Source organism: Chlamydotis macqueenii, chromosome 3 (genome assembly GCF_036417535.1).
Source record: "Chlamydotis macqueenii isolate bChlMac1 chromosome 3, bChlMac1.mat, whole genome shotgun sequence".
Classification (NCBI taxonomy): Eukaryota; Metazoa; Chordata; class Aves; order Otidiformes; family Otididae; genus Chlamydotis; species Chlamydotis macqueenii.
The window spans coordinates 94,125,767-94,138,707 of record NC_141558.1 but is presented as its reverse complement, the minus strand read 5'-3'; the positions used below and the strand labels follow the sequence as shown (position 1 = coordinate 94,138,707).

General features: G+C 39.9%; 1 protein-coding gene across 4 annotated transcripts in view; it reads left to right on the top strand.

Annotated features, from left to right (window-relative positions):
* The window catches only part of CHRM3 (cholinergic receptor muscarinic 3), a 286,713-nt gene that overhangs the window by 145,072 nt on the left and 128,700 nt on the right, over positions 1–12,941 (top strand). The window contains exon 1 of one of the 4 annotated variants that reach the window (XM_086744431.1): positions 4,655–4,764. The exons of the other annotated variants lie outside the window; for them this stretch is intronic. Coding sequence (XP_086600557.1) covers positions 4,746–4,764 — 19 coding nt within the window. The 5' untranslated portion in view covers positions 4,655–4,745. Of the gene's footprint in view, positions 1–4,654; positions 4,765–12,941 lie in introns of those variants that run through there. 4 annotated transcript variants of the gene reach the window in all.

Below are 12,941 nucleotides of genomic sequence, written 5' to 3'. Positions count from 1 at the left end.
AATTGCCTTTTTTATGAGATTAGTAACTATAGAAATATTATAACATTCAGAGTTCAAACAGCTGTCACATTCCTGTCTATAAGCAATGTATTTACTTGGCTAGCAGCACTGTTTAAAAAAAATAGGAGGGCATGAAGTGCTGCCTTAATGCCTGTTGGAGATGAGCTATGCTTTATCAAGGTGTACAGAGGAGGGGAATGTGTCTGCAGGATAAGCAAGACCCGTACGCTTGAAAGAAAGGTGATATGAGTGGTGCTGAATGGGTGGTATCACAGCCTTGTGCTCTCAGAATAATCTGGTCAATGAGAGGCCAGTGTCTTTCCTATGCATATGGATGGTTAAGGGATGCATTATCTTTGGAACAAAGAGGGAATTAGATGCAGATGTGCAGAGTAACACCTTCCTCTGCATTCTGCTTCAGGGTTCAGTTGAACAACATGCTGTCTTGATAGAGTTCCTGGCAAAGCCAAGGTTTAGCTACAAATCGTGAAACCATCTGATTTCTTTACTGACATGTTTACAGAAGTTGGAGGTGTTATGATAGAAAACCATAAAACGTTAACTACTCCTGCATATGACATCAAACTCATTTTCTCATGCATTCTTAATGCTTAGATTTCTGTTCGGAAATGTTGTTAACTAAACAATAGCCAAACAAATTGGCTATTGCATTGGGGCTGTTCAGCCTGGAGAAGAGGAGGCTCCGGGGAGACCTGATAGTGGTCTTCCAGTACCTCAAGGGGGCCTACAGGAAAGATGGGGAGAGACTCTTCAGTAGGGCCTGTTGTGACAGGACTAGGGGTAATGGTTTCAAAATAGAGGGAGGTAGATTTAGATTGGATATTAGGAAAAAATTTTTTCCTAATGAGGGTTGTGGAAAACTGGAAGAGGTTGCCCAGAGAGGTGGTGGATGCCCCATCCCTGGAAACATTCAAGGCCAGGTTGGACGAGGTTCTGAGCAACCTGATCTGGTTGGAGATGTCCCTGTTCCTTGCAGGGGGGTTGGACTAGATGACTTTTGAAGGTCCCTTCCAACCCTAATCATTCTATGATTCTATGATAAATCAGGTAGAAATATAGGAATTACTGAGTAAGCTATGTATCTTCGGCAGATTTGATATAAGCTTTAGAAGTTTAGTTTAACAATCAACAGATTTCAGAACATTTTCAGGTGGCTGTGAAGAGGGTGATATTTGCTGGCTTGGAAAATCTTCAGATTTTGACTGTATCACTGCTTTATAAGAAGGAAAAGGCCAGATTTTTATTCAGACTCTTGACTTAGTTTTAGATGAAATCCAGCTTGCCTAAAGTTATCTGTCTCGATGTTGGATGTTTAATCTAAATTAGCTATTAGGCTTTTTCATATTATCATGGAGAGAGGCTGCTGCAAGGGGTGATTCATATCAGACTAAAATAAGGAGTTAAGTTACATTGTATCAACAGCCCTGTTCACAGCATTTCCTGCATCTCCGGGAAGTTGAGCTGTAGGAATATTGGTGAAGGAAAAAATGTGGTGTTTTTTAGAATTGATGCTGTTATCATTTTCATAACACTGGAGTGGTATTATTCCTCCTGAAGTCACTTAATTCAAAAGCTACCTGTACTGGCCCATTTTCTGTGAGGAGAAAAACAACACAGTTCTATTGGGTATTCTGCGTTGGCATTTCATCATACTAATGCAAGACTGCTATTTGAGCTCAGCCTTGGGGGTTTTAACATAATTCCTCATACTGCAATTAGAAAAAGAGCTGAGCTTTCTGTGTCATTTGCTGTAATGTCAGCAAGATACATAATTTCTTTAATTTCATTGTTAGCTTGTAATAAATCAGGACCTTACTTGACTCATGAACCCCATGAAGATGATTACAAAAATTCTGTCTGTAAAGTCTTTATTAAGTAATTTAAAATCTTATCCCAATGAGAGCCCTTTGTTGCACTGATTGTATGCTAATGTTGTGTTGCCTTCCAGAGGCAGCAACTGTCACAAGGCAATGTTGCTAAAGATTTTAATTGTCTCAATACATCTCAGTGTGCTTTAATGCCTCTAAATTAATTACGCAATTTAATACTGTTATTAAGTCTTGAATTACATTACTTCAGCAGAAACATAAAGCTAATGTGATTGTGTGCCATAGGAATGGAAGCACCTGTGTTCTTAAGGATTATCCCCCAACATTGCAATTATTCAGTAAATGTCTGTTTCAGAAGGCTCAGTTTGTTCATATGCTTCTAGGGACCACTGAAGACTTTATGGGTAACTTATGACTTACAATAAAAGGTCAAAAGCCACAATTACAAGATACCTTAGAGAGTGTGAGAAATTAAGGTGGTTGCCAATAGCTTAAGTGATGGCAGAAGCAGAAAATAGGTTAAATAATAAACAAAATCAAAACCAGCAGTCTCTGCCAATCCAATTAGGAGACTTTTCTTCCTACCTTCAAATTTGGTTATTGGCTTAAAGATTTTGTTTTGTTTGTTTTTTTTCCAGAACCTAGCTAGGTACCTGAAAATTTTCATATTGTTGGCAGCATTGGTTCACTTCACTTTGAGATAGGTCTGGTACGGTTAACCTTTCCTTGAAGAGGAAAATGGGCTTTCAGTATACTTTCACCTCTGCCTGCAAAGGAAAAGAAAATACATATGAATCCTCTCCCCAGTTTGAGGCATCTAATTTTTTCTTAAATATTTAGAAATACAAGTCACCTCCACTCATTTAATCTATCAAAAAAACCCCCCTGTATATACAGGAAAAACATTATGCTTTAGGGGGCATCACTTCTACTGTGAATATATAGAAACAATACTACCACTCTTTGATTTAAATTGAAATAGAGAAGGAAATGTGCATAGACAAAAAAAAAAAACCAACATGGTTATCCCAGCTAGAAAACATCACTGCTGCTATCAGTTCTCAAGGGAAATGTGTACTTTTACATTTTGTCTAGATGACAGCACTTCCATTACTGTAATGACCTGTAAAATCATGGAATAGCAAAGCGGCACTGCAATGCAGGAGTGATTATAGTGAGTCAGCCAGAAGCGCCTGTTCTTATGTTATTGCCTGTGGAAGTCAAAGCCTACATATAGTGCACAGAGCTTCCAGTCCGCAACGATTCTCTGTCCTGGCAGGGTGTAGGTAATTCTGTGCCTTTCATAGGTGCATCTCATTAGTTTCATCTCATATATCACCAACTGAGTTTATATACTTTTAGTGTCATTTACAGTATTTTTCTCATATTAACTCATCTGAGTAAACATATATCAACAGCAAATGTTGATTACTACTGCCTTTAGTAGTAATCAGTTGCAAGCTTTTTCCAATACTCAGAATTAAATAAATCCCATGCAAAACCAAACCTGTATTATGTTAGCAGGAGAGTTAAATGGTTGGGCTGGGCTGGCTGTCTAGTTTTACTAAAGTATTGGCATTGGGATGACATAGCTTACTTTGTAATTTTGGGAATGTGGCATGACACAAGGGTTTCATGTTAGAGCTGTTATCTTGCCACATTATCATTCCTTTCTTTTTTTCCTTCCTCCTCCCTTCTCCCCACCAGCTGAAAACTGTTTAGCTTTTTAGTTTGTATAAATGTTCAAACAAAATTCAAGATGTTGATAGGGAAAGAAATGGCTGAGCTGCTTTTTTTCCAACACTGAAGTTCTGTATGCTAAATTCAATACAAAATCAATAACAGTTCTTTAATTTAGCTACACAGAAAGCCACACTGCAAGTCACCTATAGAGGTTAACAGATTTTCAGAGATGAGCGAAGGCATGTTACAGTCCCAAAGCTTACTTACGATGTTGCCCCAGAGAGGGGGCTGGAAGTATGTCCCTGCAGTGGGTGCTTCTCTCAGTTTTCGCTCCTCAGCCCTGATATGTGCATGGTTGATCTCAATAACAAAGAAAAAGAGTGAACTGTAAAGTGCATTCTTAGCAATGAGAAATTTTAGTTAAAAGTCAAAATCAGCAGCTTTGCCTACACTGGTTTGTGTTACGTTAGGTGTTTCTGTAGTCTGTAAATGGTATATAATTATATATATTCAGTCCTAGGGCTTAAATTTAGTTAGACTTTCAAAGAAGTGCAGATTTCCCTGTCGTGCACTGAGACCTGAAATGGGCAACCTGTCCCTTTGAGCTCTGGCATCAAAGACAGCAGCAGCTGCCAGACCATGCAAACCTGCCTTTGCTGGATAGCAGAAGCACCCTGGTAAAGTCTGCGGGTTGTAATCGACACCAATTTGTGGTGCCTTTTGTACTGTATGGAGCTGCAGTCTGTGGGGGTTAGTTTTGAACCTCGTCCACCCAAAGAGCTTTGAGGCACTGCTCCACAAACCAGCAGTGGAGCTGCTGCTGAGCCATATCCCTGGCAGTGCAGGGGGACAGGAACTGTGGTCAGTCCATGGCAGCTCCTCTCTGCCACTCCATCTTCCTCACACCGCTCCCCGCTCCAGCTTGGGGCCTCCACTGGCTGCCATCCTTTGGGATGAACCTGCTCCAGTCCAGGCTCTCTGTGGGCCACAGGTCTTTCAGGGCATGTCCACCTGCTCCTGTATGGACTGCCAGGCAATGTTTTTCTCTTTTTTTTTTTTTTTTTTTTTTTTTAAATACCTTTTTCCCTGAGGTACTACCAGTGTGGCTCAGCCGTGCCCTGCAGTGGGTCCCTTAGAGCCAACTGGAACTGGCTGTGCCCAGCACGGGGCAGCCCCGGACACAGAGGCCGCCTTCCCCACTGGCACCTGGGCATGGACAGCCAAAGCAGAGGTAATTCCAAGGCCTGTTAGCTGATTTTATTTCATTGTTTAAAGTGATGTTTGCGCTAGAGGTTGCATCAGTGCTGCCACGTTTGCTGGTGTCCCCAGGGACATGCAGGAGCGTCTTCCTTTCTTTCCTGGGAATGCCATTTGTGCTACTCCCTCTGGGTGCCTGGTAATAGCCGCAGCTGGGAGAGACAGCACCAATGCCTCTGATGCAGTGTTTTAGGGTCCTGCCCCCATGCCTGGGAAGCCACCTGCTCCATAAGGAGCTGAAATTCAGGCTGAAGCCAGGCTGGTGCCCGCAGGCCAGGCCGTGAGCCTGGTGGGGCCACTGTGGGGGCTGGCAGGTTTTAGTGCTTGTGGGTTTATGGGTGGGGTGGCCCTGGCCTCAGGTCATGGCTTCACCCTGTGGCTGTTTTACAGCAATCGGTTCTTTTCTGAACTGTAAGGATTTAAATTTAATTAATTAACTCTTTAATTAAAAAGAAGAAAAGAAAAGTGATTTGTTTTCTTCAGCTTTGCAAATGTGTTTGGATAAAGAAGTTTAATTCCAGTGGATGCAATTACAGCTGTTGTTGTGTCTGTAACTCTTGGGTGGGGAAGAAGTTGACCATTTAATATTTCATCACTTTTTTCTTTGCCTAGAGACAGTTTTATATGTTTGAATATAAAAGCTGCATTGCAGCCACCATCTGAGTTCGTTTAGGTGGTTGTTTAAGGTTTGCATATACATACTGTTGACTGTCTTTTGATGTAGAAGAGTGGATGTTGGTAGGTGAGTGTGGGAGATTATTGCACCTCTTGCCAGCAATTTATCTCCTCTCTGCTTATAAACATCTTTGTTAATTCCATAATTTCTCATCAGAAGTTTCATTAAGACAATTGTTGGGTAATTTTGTGTATACTTTATACAAAATGGAGTTTAGAAAGGAATTCATGATTACTGAGATTTTCCTCTATTGCCTAGCAGGCATAGTTAGGAAAGATCAAATTGTAGGACATTTCCTACCTGGGTACCTCAGTGAACAGGCAGCACATTTCCATTAACAGGCTCACAATCCCTTTTCAGGAAAGTCCATCTGCTTCCAACTGATAAAGCAGCATATTACTCATAATGCATTCAACTGCTTCGTATGATAATTCAAAACTTTACTTATGCTTTCCCTCTCGCTCAGATTTAACACAGCATACATATATCTTCACACCCAAATATTTCCCAAATATTAAAATTTTTAATGTTTTGTGAGATTTCAATTTTTTTTTTTTTTGTTTAGAGTAATCAGTGACACTGAAACCCACAGGAAGGAAAAACATCTTTCTCAGTTGCAGTGATAGATGGAGCAAATGCTGTCAGTAAGAGGGTCATGAATATCTTAAAACTTTTGAATAACTGTTAATAGTGAAATTGTGTATGGAAGAAATGGAGCAGTATGTTTGTGCAGGACATCTTTTTTCATATAAGGTTGTCTTCTATGAGAAGGAGTATCTGTTTTTTTCCTTGCGCATATATATATATATAGTGGAGCCTATAAATGGCTCAGTGGAGCAGAATAGTTTTAGACTAGACAGTGGGTGAAAGGGATTTGTAAAAACAGTTATTATGGATACCAATTTATGATCATGAGAAGTGACCGCTCAGGATGGGATTCATCAAATCAGATTTGGATATGCTGTGTAATGAATGGAGGACATTAGCTACTCCTAAGGCTTACTTCATCTCATCCTAGGGCCACCAACTAAAAGACATCAGCTCTGTTGAATCATACTTTGATGTGGCAGCTTTTCCTGCAGTGACTGTGCAGAGTCTGTAGAGCTCAGGAGTAGATGCCTCCAACAGTAAAGATATCTAAAGTTAAGTGAGACTACTTCCTAAATTATTAAAGCTGATAAGTGAGCTTTCTGATTTTTTTCTGTTTAGCCATTATTATCTTGTAGTGTCATGTAGAATTATACATGGCACTTAAACTTCAGGTTTTTTTTAAAAAAATAAATCTTTATTTTCTTAAAAACAGATGTGCTAGAAGTCAGACCTCAGTAAGCACACTGAGGAATCAAAATCTAAGAGATTCTAATAACTTCTCAAATTTAAAAAAGTTTTTATGATTATATATCAGATATGTTAAAAAAAAATGTGAGTAATAAAGAGCAGTTAAACTGAAGTACTCTCTTAGTAGGTTTTTCCTGATGTCTTCCTTTTTCCTAACTGCTTGTGATACTGATTATATTCTGTGGTAGTTCAGCCCCGATCGGGACCAGACTACACAGTCTCTCTCTCGCTCTCCCCACCCTCCGAGAGAATAGAGGGAGATGGTATAAGAAAAATGGCTCAAGGTTTGAGATAAGGACAGGGAGAAATCCTTAAAAGTTACCGTTATGGGTAAAACAGACTCGACTTGGGGAAAAACACTCATTTATTTCTAAAACTAGCAGGAGAATGAGACAGGGAACAAGATAACCTCCCCCCCCGTCCCTCTTTCCAGGCTTAACATTATCTCTACTACCTTCCCCACCCCAACCGGTGCAGGGGGAAGAGGGAATGGGGGTCACGGTCAGTTTATCACGCATTGTTTCATGCCGCTACTTCGTCGTAATCAGGGGAAGATCTCTTCACGTTCCTTCCCTGCTCCATTGTGTGGTCCCTCCCACAGGCTACAGTCCTTCGTGAAACTGCTCTGGCGTGGATCATCTCTTCCACGGGGTGCAGTCCCTCCAGAACAGCTGTCCCAGCGGGCCCTCCACAGGCCACAGCCCTTCTTCAGGTATCCACCTGCCCTGACATGGGGTCCTCCAAGGGCTGCAGGTGAATCTCTGCCCCTCCATAGACCTCCATGGGCCGCAGAGGGACAACCTGCTTCACCATGGTCTTCACCACAGGCTGCAGGGGAATCTTGCCCAGGAGCCCCATTACTCCTCCCCCTCCTTCTTCACTGACCTTGGCGTCTGCAGCCATTCCTCACAACAGGCTGGCAGATGCCTCTCAGGATCCTTTTTACATCTTATTCACTTCTCATCTCCTCTCCACTTCTTGCAGCCAGGCTGGGCTGAGTTGGGCCCAGTCGGCTGCCTGGCGAGAGGCCAGAGGGTGAGGCCTGCAAGGCCCACAAGGCTCGTGCCTCCCCCTCTCTGCCCCCACTCGGCTGCTTCACATCTTCTCCCTTTTTTTTCCTATTTTCTCCTTCTTAAATACATTATTGCAGAGGCATTATCCGGGAACGTTGTGCCACCAATTGGCTTGGCCTTAGCCAGCAGCGGGTCCGCCCTAGGCCCGTCCGAGTCCACTGAACAAAGGGGAGCAACTTCTAGCAGTTTCCTACAGAAGCTACCACCTTAGGCCCCCCCTCACTTAACAAAACCAGAATATATTCAGACACTATAGTGCACTTATGAGATGCTTTGTCATGAACTGAACTGGGTTTAACATTTTTATGCTGAGCAAATCTAAATGAATATTTCCAAAATAGCCACTCAACTTTGCCAATAAAGCACTGAAGTCACTATTCCAGAGTGAAACACGTGGTATGTCTAGACTGAACAACTTTTTAGCTATGAGACTACCAAACTAAAATCATACCTTAAATGTCTGGATTTTGTTGTACCATACTCCTCAGAACTTCAAAACAAAATGAAGTCTTCTAAAATAGTTATTTAGCAGCTGAAAAAATTTGTCTGAGTCAGTACTATGAATTTGACATCTCATAATTGAGAACATTGTCTGAATTCAGGATGCTAATCATTAATTTTTATCTCTGTTCAACTGGATGAAAGGAACATAAAATTATTGTTTTCACTCATCCTCAAAAAATAAAAGTCCAGCAACTTGAATGAACTGTTGTGTGACATTAAATTTGTCCTTTTATTTTGGCCTTATGTAATTGCTGCTGCCACCTCAGAAATGCAGAAGATGATTCAGTTCGGCGGGGACTTAGTTGACACTTGTACAATATAGGAAGAATTTATCTTTATAACTAGTGTTTAGAACAGACATAGGACATCAATTTATCTTTCAGGTTAAGCTGGTAGAATGACCCTGTGGCTCCTTCTTGCATCTAATTTATAGGATGTCTAGAATTGTTCTTCCTTAATGTAGCCTTTTGAAGCACTTCAGGGTGAAATACAATATTAACATGTTTACTGGGCTAGGGTTAGACAGAAGATGATCCTGTTATTTTGGATTTTGCTTGAAGGGACTACTGGTAGCCAGTGATTGCAATGAGATCTTTGAGCACATCAAGTAATTCATCATTTTACAGACCACTTCCATAACAAACATGGAACTAAAATTAATCTTGTGATATTTTGACGTACATTTGACAAGTGTAGTCTCCAAACTTCAAGTAGTGAGTTAAAGCCAAAGATGTTGGCAATATAAATTTTTGAATAAGCAATGAAAAATTCTGAAAATCTCTCTAATGCATTACCAGAAAATTGTAAACAATTTTATTTCACTTTTTATCTCTAAAAAAAAAAAATTAGTTTAATGCAGATTTTTTACTCCTCCATATATTCTTCTGAATTCATGACCCATATTTATTTTATTTATTGGTAGTGCTCGTTTTTGAGATATCTAATTAGAAAAATGTACATGTCTGTCATACATCAACCTTTCAGAATTGTTACTTACTTCTGACCTGGGAGCTGAGTTGGCAGCTTGTGCTTGGAAACTGGCTTGATTCCTTTCGTCAACAGTACAAGAAAAATCTCTTTTTACAAATGGACTCTTTCTCTAAGGTAAAAACAAACCATAAGAATGTGAAAATAAATAAAAAACAACAACAAAACTGTTCCCATCAAGAAATTCTGTCTTGAATACAGGCGTAGCATGTCATCTTCTCATATCAGTGCAGAGATGCTTTTCAAGTGTACAAACATTGCCATTGCAATTTCTTATCGTCCAACTTTGGTATTGTCTTGATACAGAATGATTCTAACTCCTTTCTAATGAGATCCAATGAAAGAAGTGCAAGGCAGAGACAACTCTTTCAGTTTGTAGACTTTTTTAATATCTGAAGCTCAAGAATCAAAAGATTTTCTGCCCTTTAAAGTCTGCTGGAAATAGAAGATACAGGGCTGATATTATAATATGCTGCTTTTTTCTGATTTTGTGAAGTAATCAGGATTATATTGAGAAAACTATTAAAGTACCTTTTATCTATGTAGGTACCCATGTAGACATTTTTAGGATGATAAATGTGATGTATAGTAATGTTGATTTTTATTTTTAAAATAGATTATTTAGGCAGGAATATACAAATATGTAACCAAGTCTCTAATTTTTGAGACCACCTTTTTCCCTCACAGCCAAACAAAAATTACCCAAAGTTCATTAAAAAGGATCCATGAGATCACCTTCATCTGTTGATAAACACTCAGCTGAATTGTCAACTGGTTTCAATTGCTTTTCATCAAGAGTAGAGTTTATTAGTTTTCTAGCTAAATATACAAACAGTACAAGCTTATTTGAGGAATCTTAGTTTATTATAAAATAGGGCAATGAATTCCAAAGCTCTGAGTCGTAACCTGTGTTGTTAGGGGAGTAAAACTGGATTGTTGATAGTAACGGCATGAAATTAAAATACAGTAGAAAATTACTGGGAAGAAATTTCTTTATTAAGAATGGCTTGAAAAGCTAATTTAATAATGAATTAGTTTATTGCTAACTAAAAACATAATAACTTGATAAGAGGGGAAGTTATTAAGCGTTATTAAAATTTCAGTTTTAATTGTCAGAAACTGTAATTCCTCAACTAAAAGGAGACTCAACTAGCTAAAAAGAAACTTCCCCTTTCAATTGTTTTACAGTCTTAAGAGTGTAAAAGTGACTTAAAACTGGCTTTTGTCATGAAGCAAATATTTTTTAAAAATTATTTTTCTGCATTGGTAGTGTGAATGAGAAATGGTTTTCATCCTTTATCCTTTCTGTATAAAAATAATTGAAAAAAAAATTTTAAGTGTCTTAGGTATTTTTAAGTGTAATTCTCATTGTTTCGTGGGTGACTGTATGTAAGAGTTCCACAAAGGACCTTTAGGGACCTCAATTAAGCAATAATTGGTACATGTTGTGCAAATTGTAATTTTACTGTATGAGTGAATTACTAAGGTGTGGAGTCACTGCTGCCTCACTGGAGTCAAATACTGAAACCAGAGCTACTGTTTTGAAAAGTCTGGAGCCATCCTTCCTGAGCTTCCCAACCAACAGCTCCACAATATCCTTACAGAGCTTCTGCATCATTGGGAAAAAATTTTTTACACTGAGGGTGGTGGAACACTGGCACAGGTTGCGCAGAGAGGTGGCAGATGCCCCATCCCTGAATACATTCAAAGCTGGGTCGGATGGGGCTCTGAGCAACCTGATCTGGTTGGAGATGTCCCTGCTCCTTGCAGGGGGGTTGGACTAGATGACCTTTAAAGGTCCCTTCCAACATAAACCATTCTATGATCACTTTACAGAGTGAAAGCCCCTTCCAGGCTGGAGGCAGTTAAATGATCTGCATGAGCTCCCTGGCTGCTCCTTGCCTTTTTCTGAGTGTTTTGCTTTCTTTGCTCAGTGACCTGCAGTGCTGATGTGTTTCCTTATGCTGCACTTCCTGTGCATTGTCTGTCTGGGAGCACTGGCAGGAGCAGAGCATTTGACTCCTGGTGTAACAGTTCGGCAAAGAAATGCTTCAGGAAGTGGATTTGGAGTGATGGTGTCTCATCTAAACATTGATCTGGGCTGAGAGGGTATCAAATCCTGCTCTTGTGAAGGGGTTTGCCACACTGATGTGTCCAGTTGTCTTTCAGCTAAGAGCTGCATGGCACTGTTTATTAGATAAATAATGTGGATTCCTTCTTTCCTGGCTGTATTTCATCTGATCTGCTTCCTTTCCACTCATTCTTGCAAATACAGTATCTCTTGTCTTTATTTGATGCAAGAATGTGTTCAGGTTCCCTTCCACTCTAATGCATTGTGCTTCTTGGCTGTGCGGGATTAGTGGAGGGAACGGTTGTCTTTCAGGAATTTTACCAGAGGATGGAGAAATCTTCATAATTAATGGTGTATCGGAGCTGTGTTAGAAGTGCTGTACAGGTGTGTAGCAATGTACAAGGGTAGTAAATGTGTATTTTCTTCTGTTCTGAAAATTAACTGCAATATACACTCAGTTTTGTTTGTTAATAATCTCAGCCTTTGTTGTTGGTTTGGTGTTTGTTGGTTTTGTTTTCTTTCTTTCTTTCTTTTTTTTTTTTTTTTTTTTTTTTTCTGAGAAACTGGGCATCCAGCATAGCCAGTGTGTTCTCTCTCTGGTCTGCTGCCTTGTTTTTATGACACCTGGGAGTGAAATCCCTTGGCATGCTGGTAAAGGCTGAGACATTGAGCGAAGACATGGAGCATTTGTTGATTCAGAATCACTCTGCCGTATTTTTCAAAGGGGTTTTGAAGCCTTAGGCTGCAATAGCATGCAACAAATGGGATAATAATGGCACATGATTCCACTTGGCACTAATTATGTATAATGAAATAGAACATGATAGTCAGTGGCTAATCCTTCTATGCTTCTGACTTCAGGAATTTACAACTTTTGCAGAAGAAAGTGTGGTGTTTAGGTTTTCATTATTGTTGGTTTTGCTTCCTTCATAGTTATGTAAACTTTTAAAAGCAACAGCATTTTAAATGTGGCTGAAAATATAACATATGGAATACATTGTGTTTTATTTTTCTAGCTTTTTACATCTTTTACTTGAAAAAAAATTATTAGCCTGAGAGACAGCATAATTTGAGGAAGAAAAGGAGAGCCCAGTTCTTAGTTCTGCCCCTGTGTCAAACTGCTCCTCGGGTGTGGGTGCGCTCAGCATCCCATCTCTCTCTGTGCCTGGAGATTACAATTTTCAGGCACGAGCCAGCCAAACTCGCTTGCTGACTCAGCTGCATGCTTCTTTGGGCTGTCTTGGAGAAATTGTTATCCTCACTCCACTTTGGTCACTAGGTTTGAAAAATCATTTGAAAATACTGTGATCATATGTAGCCATTGGGGGTAGATGTGAACAGCTCAAAGGCTTGTCAGTACCATCTTATTACCAGCGCTCTGCATCTGTGTGATACGTGCACGCTTGAGTTGTTCTATTTTCAGCTAGGTCTCCAAGATGTAAAAACCCCGAACAAACAAAAAATTAAAATCAACAATAGAAAGCTATTACTTTTGTCTTCTT